This window comes from Geotrypetes seraphini, chromosome 6 (assembly GCF_902459505.1).
Source record: "Geotrypetes seraphini chromosome 6, aGeoSer1.1, whole genome shotgun sequence".
Taxonomy (NCBI): Eukaryota; Metazoa; Chordata; class Amphibia; order Gymnophiona; family Dermophiidae; genus Geotrypetes; species Geotrypetes seraphini.
In genome coordinates this window covers 181,222,289-181,235,373 of record NC_047089.1, presented here as the reverse complement: position 1 = coordinate 181,235,373, position 13,085 = coordinate 181,222,289, and the positions used below count along the sequence as shown (strand labels likewise).

Below are 13,085 nucleotides of genomic sequence, written 5' to 3'. Positions count from 1 at the left end.
GGAGGGGAAGGGGGAGATATGGAGGAGATGGTGCACAGGGATGGGAAAGATGGGGAAGGGAAGAGAGATGGAAGAAACACTATTTATGGATAGATAGGAATAGGGGAGAAGAAAGAGGGAGGAAATGGCACACATGGATGGAAAGGAAGGGCAGAGAGATACATGGATAGCTAGGAAGGGAAGGAAAGACATGGAAAAGTAGATAGATTTGAAAAGGAAGCAGAAATACAGAAGAAAATTGAATGTTAAGTTAATACCAAAGATGAATATAGGTCAGAAAGTGAAGGAGAGAAAAACAGCAAATGGATAAGAAGGCCCTCAAAACAGAGTTAAGAGTATAGACATAAGGAATATGGCTAAAACTTAACTCCTTATCTTTCCATCTAAACTCACCTCTCACCATTCTCTATTTCTGTGGGTAACACAATCCTCCTCCCTGTCTTGTCAGCTCACAACCTTGGGGTGATCGTTGACTTCTCTCTCTCTTTCTCTGTTCACATCCAACAAACCACCAAATACTGTCGCTTCCTCCTCTATAATATTACCTCTTCTCTCTGAACACACTACCAAAACTCTCATCACCTTGCGCTTAGACTACATCAACGTACTTCTCTCAGGCCTCCTGCCATCCATCTCTCACCTCTTCAATCCATTCAAAATGCTTCTGCACGACTCATATTCCGTGAGAGCAGCTATCTTACATTACCCCTCTCCTCAAGTCACTTCATTTCTGAATACAATTTAAATTCCTCTTGCTGACTTACAAGTGCATTCACTCTGAACCCCCCCAAATATCTTTCCTCACTTGTCTCCCCCTATGCTCCCCCCTGTGATTTCCTTTCATCATGCAAGCCCCTCTTATCTGTACCCTTCTCTACCACTGCCAGTTCCAGACGCCGTCTCTTCTTTCTTGTGGCACCGTATGCCTATACGTTGTGCTCCATCCTTAGCAGTATTCAAATCCAAGCTAAAGCCCACTTTTTTGAAACTGCTTTCAACTCTTAACTCCCACTCACTGCTGTCAGATACCTATAGCATTTTTCAGACCATAAGATGCACTTTTTCCACCTCCAAAAAGGGGGTGCATCTTATGAACCGAATACACTGCGCGCCCACGGTACCTTTTTTTTTTAGTGGCGTCCAGTACGGTCTCCTGGATGGCTGCCTATGTCTTAGAAGAGCGACGTACAATGCAGGAGCACGGGAGCAGGCAGGAAGCGCAAAGGTCACGCTCCTGCATTGTGCATCACTCTTTTAAGACAAAGGCAGCCGTCCAAGAGACCGTGCTGGACCACCGCCACTAAAAAAGGTACCAGGGCAGCTGCGGGCTTCCCAGCACCAGACAACCAGATGCACCTACATGTAGAGAAGTAAAAACCAAGAAGAAAAAAATTCTGAATCAAATTTTTTTTTCTTGGTTTTTCCTCCTGTCTTGTGGTCTGGTGCATCTTATGGTCCAAAAAATATGGTATACCCACTGTATCATTTCCTCTACCATTATCTCCCCAACCCTGAAATGTCCTGTCTAAATTAGATTGTAAGCTCTTCTGAGCAGGGACTATCTAGTGTATGTTAAAATGTACAGTTGTGTACGCCTTTCAGCGCCATAGAAATAATAAATAGTAATAGTAGTAGTCTGGGAAAAGATGATTAGAAGAATAAAATCACCAGATAACAAAGGTAAGAAAAATGATTTTATTTTTAATTTAGTGATTTTAATATGTCAGTTTTGAGAATTTATATCTGCTGTCTATATTTTGCACTGTTCAGGAAACATAGAAACATGATGGTAGATAAATGCATTTGTTTCTATTTTTCTGGTGTTGTACTGCATGTAGAGTCTGGCATCTTAGGGTTTCGTTTGTGTATATTAGGACTTTAGTTTGTGGTTCTATGTTTGCATGGGTTTTTTTTTCCTGTGTTCTGTACATGTGACCAAGGCCAGGTGTTCGGATAGGAATGAATGTTGTGAAGCATTATTGGTGTCATGGCCTCAAGTAGGAAGACCCTCGCTTAAAAATTAGTGAAGACCACTGATATACCACATATTTCAAGCTGATTCTTTTGAATATTTAATTTGATTTTATCTCAGTTACTTTTTTACTCTTCTAGGATAAGTGGCACTTTTTATTGAAGTTTTCTTCAAAGGATGCACGGTTTAAACCAGTGGTCCCCATCCCTGTCCTGGAGGACCACTAGCCAGTTGGGTTTTCGAGATAACCCTAATGACTATGCAAGGGGCAGATCAGCATTCCTATCATCTTCATTACATGCAAATTTCTTTCATGCATATTCATTATGGCTATTCTGAAAACCTGACAGGGTTGGGAAGCACTGGTTTAAATGACAGTTTAGTACTGTGTTCATTTATGCTGCTATTTCCACCTGGAATAGTTAGCCTTGGCAAGTTAGGATAGAGCCTGGTTATATATGCTTTCAAAAAAAAGTTGAAAACTTTTTTTATATGGTAAAAATTTGTATATTGCTATATTATCTTTTGTATATTTTGTAGCTCTGATTTCCCTTGGGGAACATAGCATAACAAGTCCATATATAGAATGGGGGTCAAATTGAACAAGGTGTGGCCATCTAATGAACTGCACTTCCTCATCTTGGAGAAAGAAGGTGGGCTTGCAATGTCTCTGACCTGCACTGTGAAAGTGATCCTAGCCAGCTATTGAATACCCAAGTGCTGGTGGTGGGAATGTTTTTGAAGGCTGTAGAATGTAAACATAACCAAAAATCTGTCCAAGTTACTACTATTATTACTACTATTAATAATTTCTAAAGTTATCCCAGTATTTCATTTACATGAGACCTGTATGTAGTACATTGGTGATACAGGCATGTGGATAGTTGCTTGAAATTATAAAATACCAAGAAAGCGTGGAAGGAAGGTACTAGAATGAATCGTCATTTCATATTTATCCTAGGTATGTGGGATTTAAGGCTTGGGAAAAACTTATTGGGATCCAGTATCCTAAAACTATATTTCATTAAGTATTTCTGTGGTGTAATACAGACGATGAGATTCTGGGTTGGGGCCTCCCAGGCTCTTTGTAATTACAGACTTTGTAATTACATTTTGTGTAACTCCATAATTACTGGTAGTATTAGCATGGCTTCCTTTAGGAGGACCTGCTGCGTGTGTTTATACAGCCATCACAGTGGGAGGTACAATACAGGCTAATGTTGCATTTTGTGCTGAGTTTCTTCCTGCTTCTTGAAGTTAACCCCCTTTTCAGCTAATGTCAGATGAAGAGCTTGTGTGTGTGTGTTCCATTAGCACATGCAAGTAGTTAAAAATAGGGGCAATCCAGTGAGCTGATTGTGAGACTAGAGAAAGTACAATGTTAATCCATCAAACCCATAGAGTTAACTTGCACAGGGCTGTGAAATGGGTCTGAAATAACAAGAATATAAAGGGGGGGGGGTTAAATGGCTTCATGAATAAGTTATATTGCTGAGATGCAGGAAGAAAGCAAAGGTATATTAGGTGGGGAAGGGGGTGAATCAGTAAGTGAACATTACGGTGTAGGGTCAAAAGCGCGCCGGGACAAAGGCGCGCCCAGACAATTGAGAGCAGCGGGGGACGTGGGGGGGAACCCCCCACTTTACTTAATAGGCATCGTGCCGCGTTGTGGGGGCGTTGTGGGGGGTTGTAACCCCCCACATTTTACTGAAAACTTCACTTTTCCCCTGTTTTTAGGGAAAAAGTTCAGTTTACAGTAAAATGTGGAGGGTTACAACCCCCCAAACCCCCCACAACGCCGGCGCGATCTCTATTAAGTAAACTGGGGGGGGGGTTCCCCAACAAAACCCCCCATCGGAGCCCCTAAAAAATGTAATTTAGAGCGGCGCGGTGGCGCGCACTGCGCTCAATTGTCGGCGCGCGCTTTTGTCTTTCGCGCCGTTGTCTATGAACCGAACATTACAGGACTGAGATATAGGAGAGAGCAAATGGATGCTGGGATTGTTTGATTAGAGTGGGTTTTCTCTCCTCTTTGTAACTAAGCTGCTTTCATTTTTGTGGGGTTTCTTCTCATTTTTTCTCAGGTAAGTCACATCTGGCCATTGTTCAGAAGGTGAATAATGAGGGCGAAGGAGACCCGTTCTATGAGGTCGTTGGGCTGGTAACCCTGGAAGATGTCATTGAGGAGATCATCAAATCAGAGATCCTAGATGAGTCGGATACGTACAGTGAGTACAGTATTTTGGCGGCTGCCTCCTACCTGTTTCTGACGCTTTATTTGCACATGAAATGTAAAGCTCTCTGCTCCCCTTTCCCACACAGCCAGCCAGCAGTACAGATTATAGATTAATTGAATGATTGGACTTGTGATGTTGTTTTACTCTGTTAGCTTGGGAGTACCCTGTTGTCAAAAGTACCTCAAATGACATCAGACACAGACGTTAGCTTGTAATTGAAATGTGCCATACGCAACAGTTGGGCAAACATTCATCATACAGACCTATGTGTGTATAATGTGATCAGGGATAGTATAGGTCACATGTGGTTCAGATCATTATAGAATACTAGTCTTTAGGCCCGTTACATTAACGGGTGCTAGAATAGATGTGTGTCTTTGTGTTTATTTTTTTCATTTTCTCTCCTTGGCTGCTTTCTGTCTTTCTTTCTTTTTATCTCTCTTCCTCCTGCTCTGTCTTTCTTTCTGTGTCTCTTTCCTTGACTGTCCAGCCCTTCTCCCTTACATTAACGGGTGCTAGAAATATATATTTGTCTGTCTTTCTTTATTTATTTCTGTCTCTTTCTGCCACTGTCTTTCTTTATTTCTGTCTCTCTTCCTGCCCTAGTCTCCTTCTTCTTTTCTTTCTGTTTCCCTCCCTCCCACTATCTGTCTCTCTCCCTGCCCCCTATGCAGCAGCATTTCTCTCCCCCCTCCACTTCCCTGTGCAGTAGCTACATCAGCATTCCTTCCCCCTCCATTTCTCTGTGCTGCAGCATTTCCCTCCCACCCTGTGCAGCATTTTCCTCCCCCCCACCCACACACACACACTTCCCTGTGGTCTCTCTGTCTGTGTTTGTTTTGGTATTTGTCTCTTTTTCCTGCTGTATGTGTGTTTGTTTGTTTTCTGTGTGTGTTTGTGTGTGTTGGTTGGCAGGTTAACTTGCTTCCCAGTAGCGGTAGCAGAAATTTGGCCGGCCCCCCCTCTCCGCTGCTCCCCCTTCTCCCACGCGGGTCAGTGAGGCTTCCTTCGCTCTCTCTAGCGCATGCGCACTCGTGAGAGCCGGGTGAGGAAGAACACTGCAGCCTCGCGGCTTGCCCCAGCTGTGTAATTTCATGTTTTAGTTGAAAGCCGCCGCCGCAGCTCCTCTCTCGATCCCCGCCTGGTGCGGTTCGAGAGAGGAGCCGTGGCGGCCCTTACCGTGAGAGCCGGGTGAGGAAGGCCGCCTCAGCCTCGCGGCTTCCCCCCAGCTGTGTAACTTCATTTTTTTAGTTGAGGGTGGGGAGTCATTACGGGGATCGCCGGCCGCCATCGCTCAGCCACACCGTGAGAGCCGGGTGAGGAAGGCTGCCGCAGCCTCGTGGCTTCCCCAGGTGGGGAAGCTGGGGTTGCGCGAGTGCTGAGCCACACCGTTGGAGAGGCAGGAAAGGAAGGCCGCCGCTCTTCTTTGGCGGCTCCTGAACGAAGGCGAGTTACGAGTGTGGGGCCTGCAGCGGCGGGAGGTGGAGAGCAGGGAGGCTGTGGTGACGTACTAAGCGTGCATGCGCACTCTCATGTCCGCGACGGATTTGGGAACATGACTTTAGAGTGCGCATGCGCGGCCTAGCATTTTATTATATTAGATAGAAAGAGTATGAATCAGCCAGTAGACCTTTATATCTTCTGGAGCTTGAATTCAAACCTTACTGGTATGTTTTTTCTCAAAGTTCAATGCAGTTCTCTGGGGGTTGTCCCAGTGATTCAGTGGGATGTATTGGTTATAGTTGTGTCAGAGAAGAAGCTTCCGCCCACACACATGCGACTGCAGGGCGGCACAGGCAGGCTTCGCCGGATTCAGTTTCTTTTCTAAAGCGCCGCGAAGGTAAGGGGGAGGGAGGGAGGGAGATAGATTTGGCCTGAGGTAGGTAGGGAGGGAGGGAGGGAGGGAAGGGGCCGCGCGCGTGATCAGTGACCACGCGCCTTCCCTCCCTTAAGTTTCTTTACGCTGCGAAGGTAAGAGGGAGGGAGGGTGGGAAATTCTTGGGCCGCTGAAGGGTGATGAGGTGGTGAGAGAGAAGGGTGGATGCTGCGGGGACGGGGCGGTGAAGGGGACGGCGGGTTTGGGGACGGGTTGGTGAAGGGGACTGTGGAGATGGGGCGGTGAAGAGGACGGTAGTCCGGTGACAGGGACAGATTTTTTTCCCTATGTAATTCTCTACACACAAGTTCAAAAGTCCAAGTTTTAAATAGCTCCATTGCTTAGATACATTGCTCGACAGTGGTGTAGGCATGGGGTTCTCTGTTTATATGCCCAAACCCAGAGCCCGTGAAACAAGCGCTGTATAGTTCAACCCAAGCGATTAAGGGAACTGTTGTCATGTAGTGAAAGAAAAAAAGTTACAAAACTTCCTTAGTGAGTAACTGTGCTTTTTCTGTCCACATTTTCTTTAACTCCAATTCTTGTCTCTCCCGCCACCCAACTCCACAGCGGACAATCGCAGTAGGAAGCGCGTCAGGCATCAGAAGGACAGGAGAGATTTCTCAGCCTTCAAACAACCAGACAATGAACTGAGGGTGAAGGTTTCTCCTCAGCTGCTGCTGGCTGCACATCGCTTCCTTGCCACTGGTAAGCTTGTGCTACATAAACTACTATACTTCCCCCCTCCCCATTCGCAGTTTCTCCATTTGTGGTTTCATATAATCGCGATTTTTTTCTAGGGAGGGGGAAAATAAAAAAAACAGTATAAACTTTTAAAAACCTCATATTTTTTCCTTCCCTGCCGCCTTCCCGGCCTTATCTGGTGGTCTAGAGGGCTTTCGGGGCAAGAGCGATCTTCCTACGCTCCTGCCCCGTGCAGATCGCCATGAGGAAATGGCTGCTGGGAGTTCCCATAGAGAGACTACAGGAACTCCCAGCAGTCATTTCCTCATGGCGATCTGCACGGAGCAGGAGCATAGGAAGATCGTTCCTGCCCTGAAAACCCTCTAGACCACCAGGTAAGGCCTGGAAGGCGGCAGGGAGGTGGGAATGGGTCAGAGCCGGATAATCGCGATTTTTCGCCATTCGCAGTCCGGCTCTGCCCGTATCCTCCGCGAATGACGAGGGAGAAGTGTATACTGAAGTCCTGCTCTGCTAGGATGGGTACTTCCTCTCTGCTTTTGCAAGGGCTATTCTAATTTATTTTGGTATGATGTCACAAAATATTAAAGCAGTAATACCAGCAAATAAAAGTTCTCCTTGAAGACTAACATCACACAGAAAAAGCAAAGACTGTAAGAAAAAAAATAATTTAAAAAAAGGACACATTATACATTTCTGTTTCTACACCAGAGCTACCATCTTTAGTTACTAGAGGAAACAATAAGAAAGTACAGTAACTTGAATTGAGTGGTGTAGCTTAGTAACTGGCTTTGCTTAATTGCTGTGATTACTTTTTCCCTTCAGTTGTAAGCCATCTGGGAACAGAAAAATACCTATTGTACTAGAATGTAGCTTGCTTTGATCCACAATTAAGAAAAGGCTTGAACTAAATCCAAAATCCCATCCCCCTTCCCTTCTTTGAGCCCAATGCTATGCCGATCAAGCCTTCAAGAGGGAAGAGCAGAGAGAGCTGGTGGAAAGTGACAGAAACTCCCTTGAGGAAAAAGAGTTTGTCTGCCTCAGTCTTCTGGGATCTCAAAGCCTAGTCCAGCCTAGCACAGGAAGAAGGAGGATCTCTCTCGCACCGCCCAGCCCAGCCCAACCTAACAAGGGAGGATCTTCGGGCACTGGCACATCCTGTGCATTGGTGCTGGTGCTGGTGCCGGTGCAGGTGCCCAATCGGGTAAGAGTTGTCTTTGCGGTGCTGGGGGGGATGTAGGATCGCTGGGGAGGGGGGGGAGGATGCCGGTTCACAGGGGGAATGCCGGAGCCCAGCCCAGCCCAACGAGGGAGGATCTTCGGGCACTGGCACTGGCACATCCTGTGCATTGGTGCCGGTGCCCAATCAGGTAAGAGTTGTCTTTGCGGTGCTGGGGGGGTTGTAGGATCATGGGGGAGGGGGGGGGTGATGCGAGCGGGGGGGAGGATGCTGGTTCGGAGTAGGCGGGAGGAGGTTTTAGCATGCGCGGTATATGCGTGTGCGTGCTATATTAAAATTTTATTACATAAATTTCTGTTCCCCGCACACTATACCCATGTGCGCGTTTTACACGGGTGCGCGGTATATGAGTGAAAATACGGTATTTAAAATCTTTTAGACACTGCCTCCCGGTTTTTATCTGAATGTATGAAGTAGTTTACAAATCGATATTTATTTTATTCTGATTTGGTTCAAACTTTTTTTCTTTAGTTGTAGCTTAAGAGGAGTTACATTCAGGTGCAGTAGACATTTCCCTGCCCCTGGAGGACATACAATCTTAAGTTTATATCTAAGGCAATACAAGGCTAATTGACTTGCCAAATATTACAGGGAGCAGCAATGTTGTTTGAACTAGGCTTCCCTTGCTCATAGCCCAGTGCTTTAACCATTAGGCTACTCCTCTACTCTCACGATTAAACCTCGTACCATCTTCAGTCCTTGACTCTTTATAATCTTAACATGATTTTTGAGTGTTTGCTTATTAATAATAATAATAATAATAATAATAACAATTTATATATCGCAGGACCGTGGAAATGTTACAGATTGAATGGAATAAACAAAGTACAGACTTAGTGATTGATAGCTCTAGAGATCGTTTGTTGAGGACTAAGATTGTACAGGTTGGTTTCCTAAGTATTTCAGGAACAGATGTGTTTTTAGGCGTTTCCTGAATTCCCCATAGGTAGTAGGCACGAGCAATTGTTCAAGGTCTTTACCCCATGATGCTTGATGTGCGAAAAGATGTTGGTGATGACTTTTAAATTTACAATCTCTAACTGGTGGAGAAACAAAGTTCGGGTATGAGCTTTGCTTGTATCTGTTGATTGTGAAAGAGAAAAGGTCTGTTATATATTTAGGGGCTAAGCCATAAAGTACCTTGAAGCAAAAACAACCAAACTTGAATTTCACACGTGCCTCCATCGGCAGCCAGTGTAGAAGTCGATAGGAAGGTGTTAACGTGATCAAACTTCTTCAGTTCACAAAGTAGTCTTACCGCTGCATTTTGAACTAGTTGCAGTCGCCGCATATTCTGGGGGAGTGCCAAGTAGGCGATGTTACAATAATCGAGTTGACTCAGTTTAGGGGATTGAAACAGAATTCGAAATGATGAGATGTCGAAGTAAGCTCTGATGGACCAAAGCTTCTAGAGGGTGAAAAAGATTTTTCTGATCAAGGAGTCTACCTGGTCTTTCATGGTCAGGTTCTGGTCCAGTGTTACTCCCAATATCTTCATAGTGGGTTGAATGGGATAACTAAGGTTATTGATGCACATTGGTGCTTTAGTGTCAAGTGGGTATGGCGATGCTATGAAAAATTTTGTTTTCTCTGAGTTTAGTTTTAGTATGAATTCAGTCATCCATTGCTCCATCCGATTTAGTACTTCTGTTGCTTTGGGGGTGACTTCTGAGACAGAATTGGTGAATGGGATAATTATCGTGAAGTCATCAGCATAGCTAAATAGTTTTATTAAAAGCTAGTGAAGTTTTTTTGTCATCAGACTCCTTTTGTAAATGCCTGTGACATCATTAGTCTTTAAAAGGAAGTGATGTCACAGGATGTCTAATAGCTATGGAATGAGGAGAGCATAGTTATTTACTCTGTAGTAAGGGTTCCCTGTGGACAGTTCAGAAACCTCTAGAAAGGCTTCTAAGCTTACACAGGCATTCCCACGTTCCACAAACTGCCCTTCTCTCTTTTTTTTTTCAAAACAATTTATTAATCGACAAAGTACAATCAAACACAGCATTTTCAGTATACAGAACACAAAACAACAAACTACCAGAACAGGTGGAGACAGTCAGAGCACGAGCTGGGATCTTATACCCAGTCTCAGCCAAGCCCCACCCTACAGTAAATCTCCCCCCACCCCCGTCGCACCCTTAACCCACTGGCAACCCTGGTACTACTGGCTTCCGCAGCTGGTTGAGTATTTGGCTTTTAATCAGAGGGAGTAAAGTATCCAAATAAGACGTCCAAACAGACAAGAAGAGCTTACTACGATGACGAGAAAACCGAGCTGACAGAGATTCCGAGACCATCAGAAGATGAAATTTATTGTGCCAGTACCAAATGGTGGGTGGGGTGTCCTGAAGCCAATTGGTTAGAATACATTTCTTACCCACTATATAACCCTTGCGAATAAGTAAAGAGTCACCGGCAGAGAGCCCACCCAGATAACCCTTAGCCAAAAAGAGGATCCCCTCAACCTGGGAAGGAAGAGCATAGCCCACCAGGGTCTGCAAATAACAACGGACCTCCCGCCAAAAGGCAGCAATAGCTGTACAAGACCAAAGACCATGTACTAGAGAGTTATCAACCCGGTGGCATTTCAAGCATGTAGAGGTAGAGGCACACCAAAATGAAAAGCCTGTTTCTGGGAAATATAACCCCGATGAAGAACCCGAAATTGACATTCCTGGAGCTCAACACTCTGCACTACCTGAGGGATCTGCTGCACCAGAGGAGACAGGGATGCCACCCAAGGGCAGCAGCCCAAAGGTTTGACTGTAGTCTTCCTTCTTTCCACAAGGTAGGCATCTATACTTTCTCCATAGAAAAGCAGGTCAACTATAGCCAAACAAGTGATGACTATATAACTGAGGACTGCGAATATGAGATTTACTTTTATGCTCAAGCATCACAACCCAAGTGAAAAAACAAAATAAAGGAGGAAGTAGATTGAAGCACAGTTGTGACTTTAATGGACATTTTTTCAGATTAAAACATATTGAATGAAAAAATGAAAAAACTAATTTAACCAGAAAAATTATTCAAGACAGCTGGACCAAATGCAGAATTGGCAGCTGAAGCTTGGACCATGCAGTCGTGCTTTGTAAAGGTGTGGAGCATGTCCTCTGACAAAGCTTTATGCAATAATGCTACTGTTGTTGCAGTTAAGTAGCTCTTAGCTAAAGTAATGGTCTCCAATGTGTGGCCCCAAGGCTGCATGCAGCCCCCAAAGTCCTTCCTAGCAGCCCTCAAATAATTGGCTGAAATGCTCTTCAAATCCTGTAAATACGTTAATTTCAGTCTTGCCCACTCTTAAGTATATTACTCAGGTGTCTCATTTATGGAATTTGTTACTGTTGACAATCCAAAGTCTACGACATATTTTAAAAGCTCATTTTAAGTGTTGTAGAATCAGTATTAGTATTAATTTTTAATGTTTAATACCCAGTCTGAGCAAGCAGGTCAAGGCTGTTTCAAAATTAGTAGTATAAGTAAGTTTTTGGTGGTCCTCAGAGCTTTCTTGTATTAACACTGTAGCCCTCTACATGAAAAAGGTTTGAGACCCCTGCTGGCCATTGCTTGTTTATAACAAAAAGATATACATTCTACAGTTAACATAGATGAGGTCGTCTTAGTTACAGGCAGTTCCCAGGTTAAGAACATCTGACTTACATCAGACTTGTACTTATGAAACGGGATCTGCTTCTCCCTTCCTGTGCCAATACTCCCCTCTTCCTACCTTCCTATTCCAACATGACCCTCTTCCTTCCTTCCATGTCCCAATGTTCCCCTCGTTGTCCTTCCTTCTCACTGTGCTGTGTCCCCAAATTCGTGCCTCCATCCTGCGGGTGTTTACTTCCTCTCTCCTCTCAGCTGCACTTCTCTTCACCTACACGTGGCCCACGGCTGACCCAGAAGCCTTCCCTCTAATGTCAGAGGGAAAGCTTCCAGGTCAGCCACAGGCAGTGTGCAGGAGCCGCTGCTCTTGGCTTTGTGAAGAGAAGTGCAGCTGGGAGGAAGGAGCCACCGCCAATTGTCTTCTTGCTTTATAGAAACATGATTGCAGATAAAGGCAAATGGCCCAACTAGTCTTCCCATCCGCAGCATCCACTATCTCCTCCTCTTCTTAAGAGATCCCAAGTGCCTGTCTCAAGCTTTCTTGAATTCAGACTGTCTCTGTCTCTACCACCTTTACCGGGAGACTGTTCCAAGCATCTACCACCCTTTCTGTAAAAAAGTATTTCCTTAGATTACTCCAGAGCCTATCATCTCTTCACTTCATTCTATGCCCTCTCATTCCAGAGCTTTCTTTCAAATGAAAGAGACTTACCTCATGTGCATTTATACCATATAGGTATTTAAACGGCTCTATCATATCTCCCCTTTTCTGCCTTTCCTCTAAAGTATACATTTTGATATATTTGAGTCTGTCCCCATATTCCTAATGATGAAGGCCACTGACCATTTTAGTAGCCTTCCTCTGGACCAAGTCCATCCTGTTTATATATTTTTGAAGGTGCAGTCTCCAGAATTATACACAATATTCTAAATGAGGTCTCACCAGAGCCTTATACAGGGACATCAATACCTCCTTTTTCCTACTGGCCATACTTCTCCCTATGCACCGTATCAAGTTTCAAGTTTATTAGGATTTTATATACCGCCTATCAAGGTTATCTAAGCGGTTTTACAATCAGGTACTCAAGCATTTTCCCTATCTGTCCCGGTGGGCTCACAATCTAGCTAACATACCTGGGGCTATGGAGGTATGTTAGCATGCTTCTAGCTTTCACCATCACCTTTTCAACCTGTTTGGCCACTTTAAGATCATCACACACTCACACCCAAGTCCTGTTCCTCTTTCATGCACAAAAATTCTTCACCTCCTAAACTGTACCATTTCCATGGGTTTTTGCAACCCAAAGGTACTACCTTGCATTTTTTAGCAGTAAGTCTTACCTGTTGAATTTCAGACCATTCTTTCTCATGTTATTCACACCATCAGGGGTGTCTACTTTATTGCAGATTTTGTTATCATCTGCAAAGAGGCAAATCTTGCCTGAC

At 44.5% G+C, this 13,085-nt stretch overlaps 1 protein-coding gene across 4 annotated transcripts in view; it reads left to right on the top strand.

Annotated features, from left to right (window-relative positions):
- The window catches only part of CNNM4 (cyclin and CBS domain divalent metal cation transport mediator 4), a 172,142-nt gene that overhangs the window by 86,171 nt on the left and 72,886 nt on the right, over positions 1-13,085 (top strand). For all 4 annotated transcript variants that reach the window (XR_004539945.1, XM_033950075.1, XM_033950076.1 and 1 more), the window contains exons 2-3: positions 4,057-4,200; positions 6,656-6,793. Coding sequence is in view for 3 of the 4 variants with exons in the window: in XM_033950075.1 (XP_033805966.1) it covers positions 4,057-4,200; positions 6,656-6,793 (282 nt within the window). In the remaining variant the exon portion in view is untranslated. The remainder of the gene's footprint in view (positions 1-4,056; positions 4,201-6,655; positions 6,794-13,085) is intronic.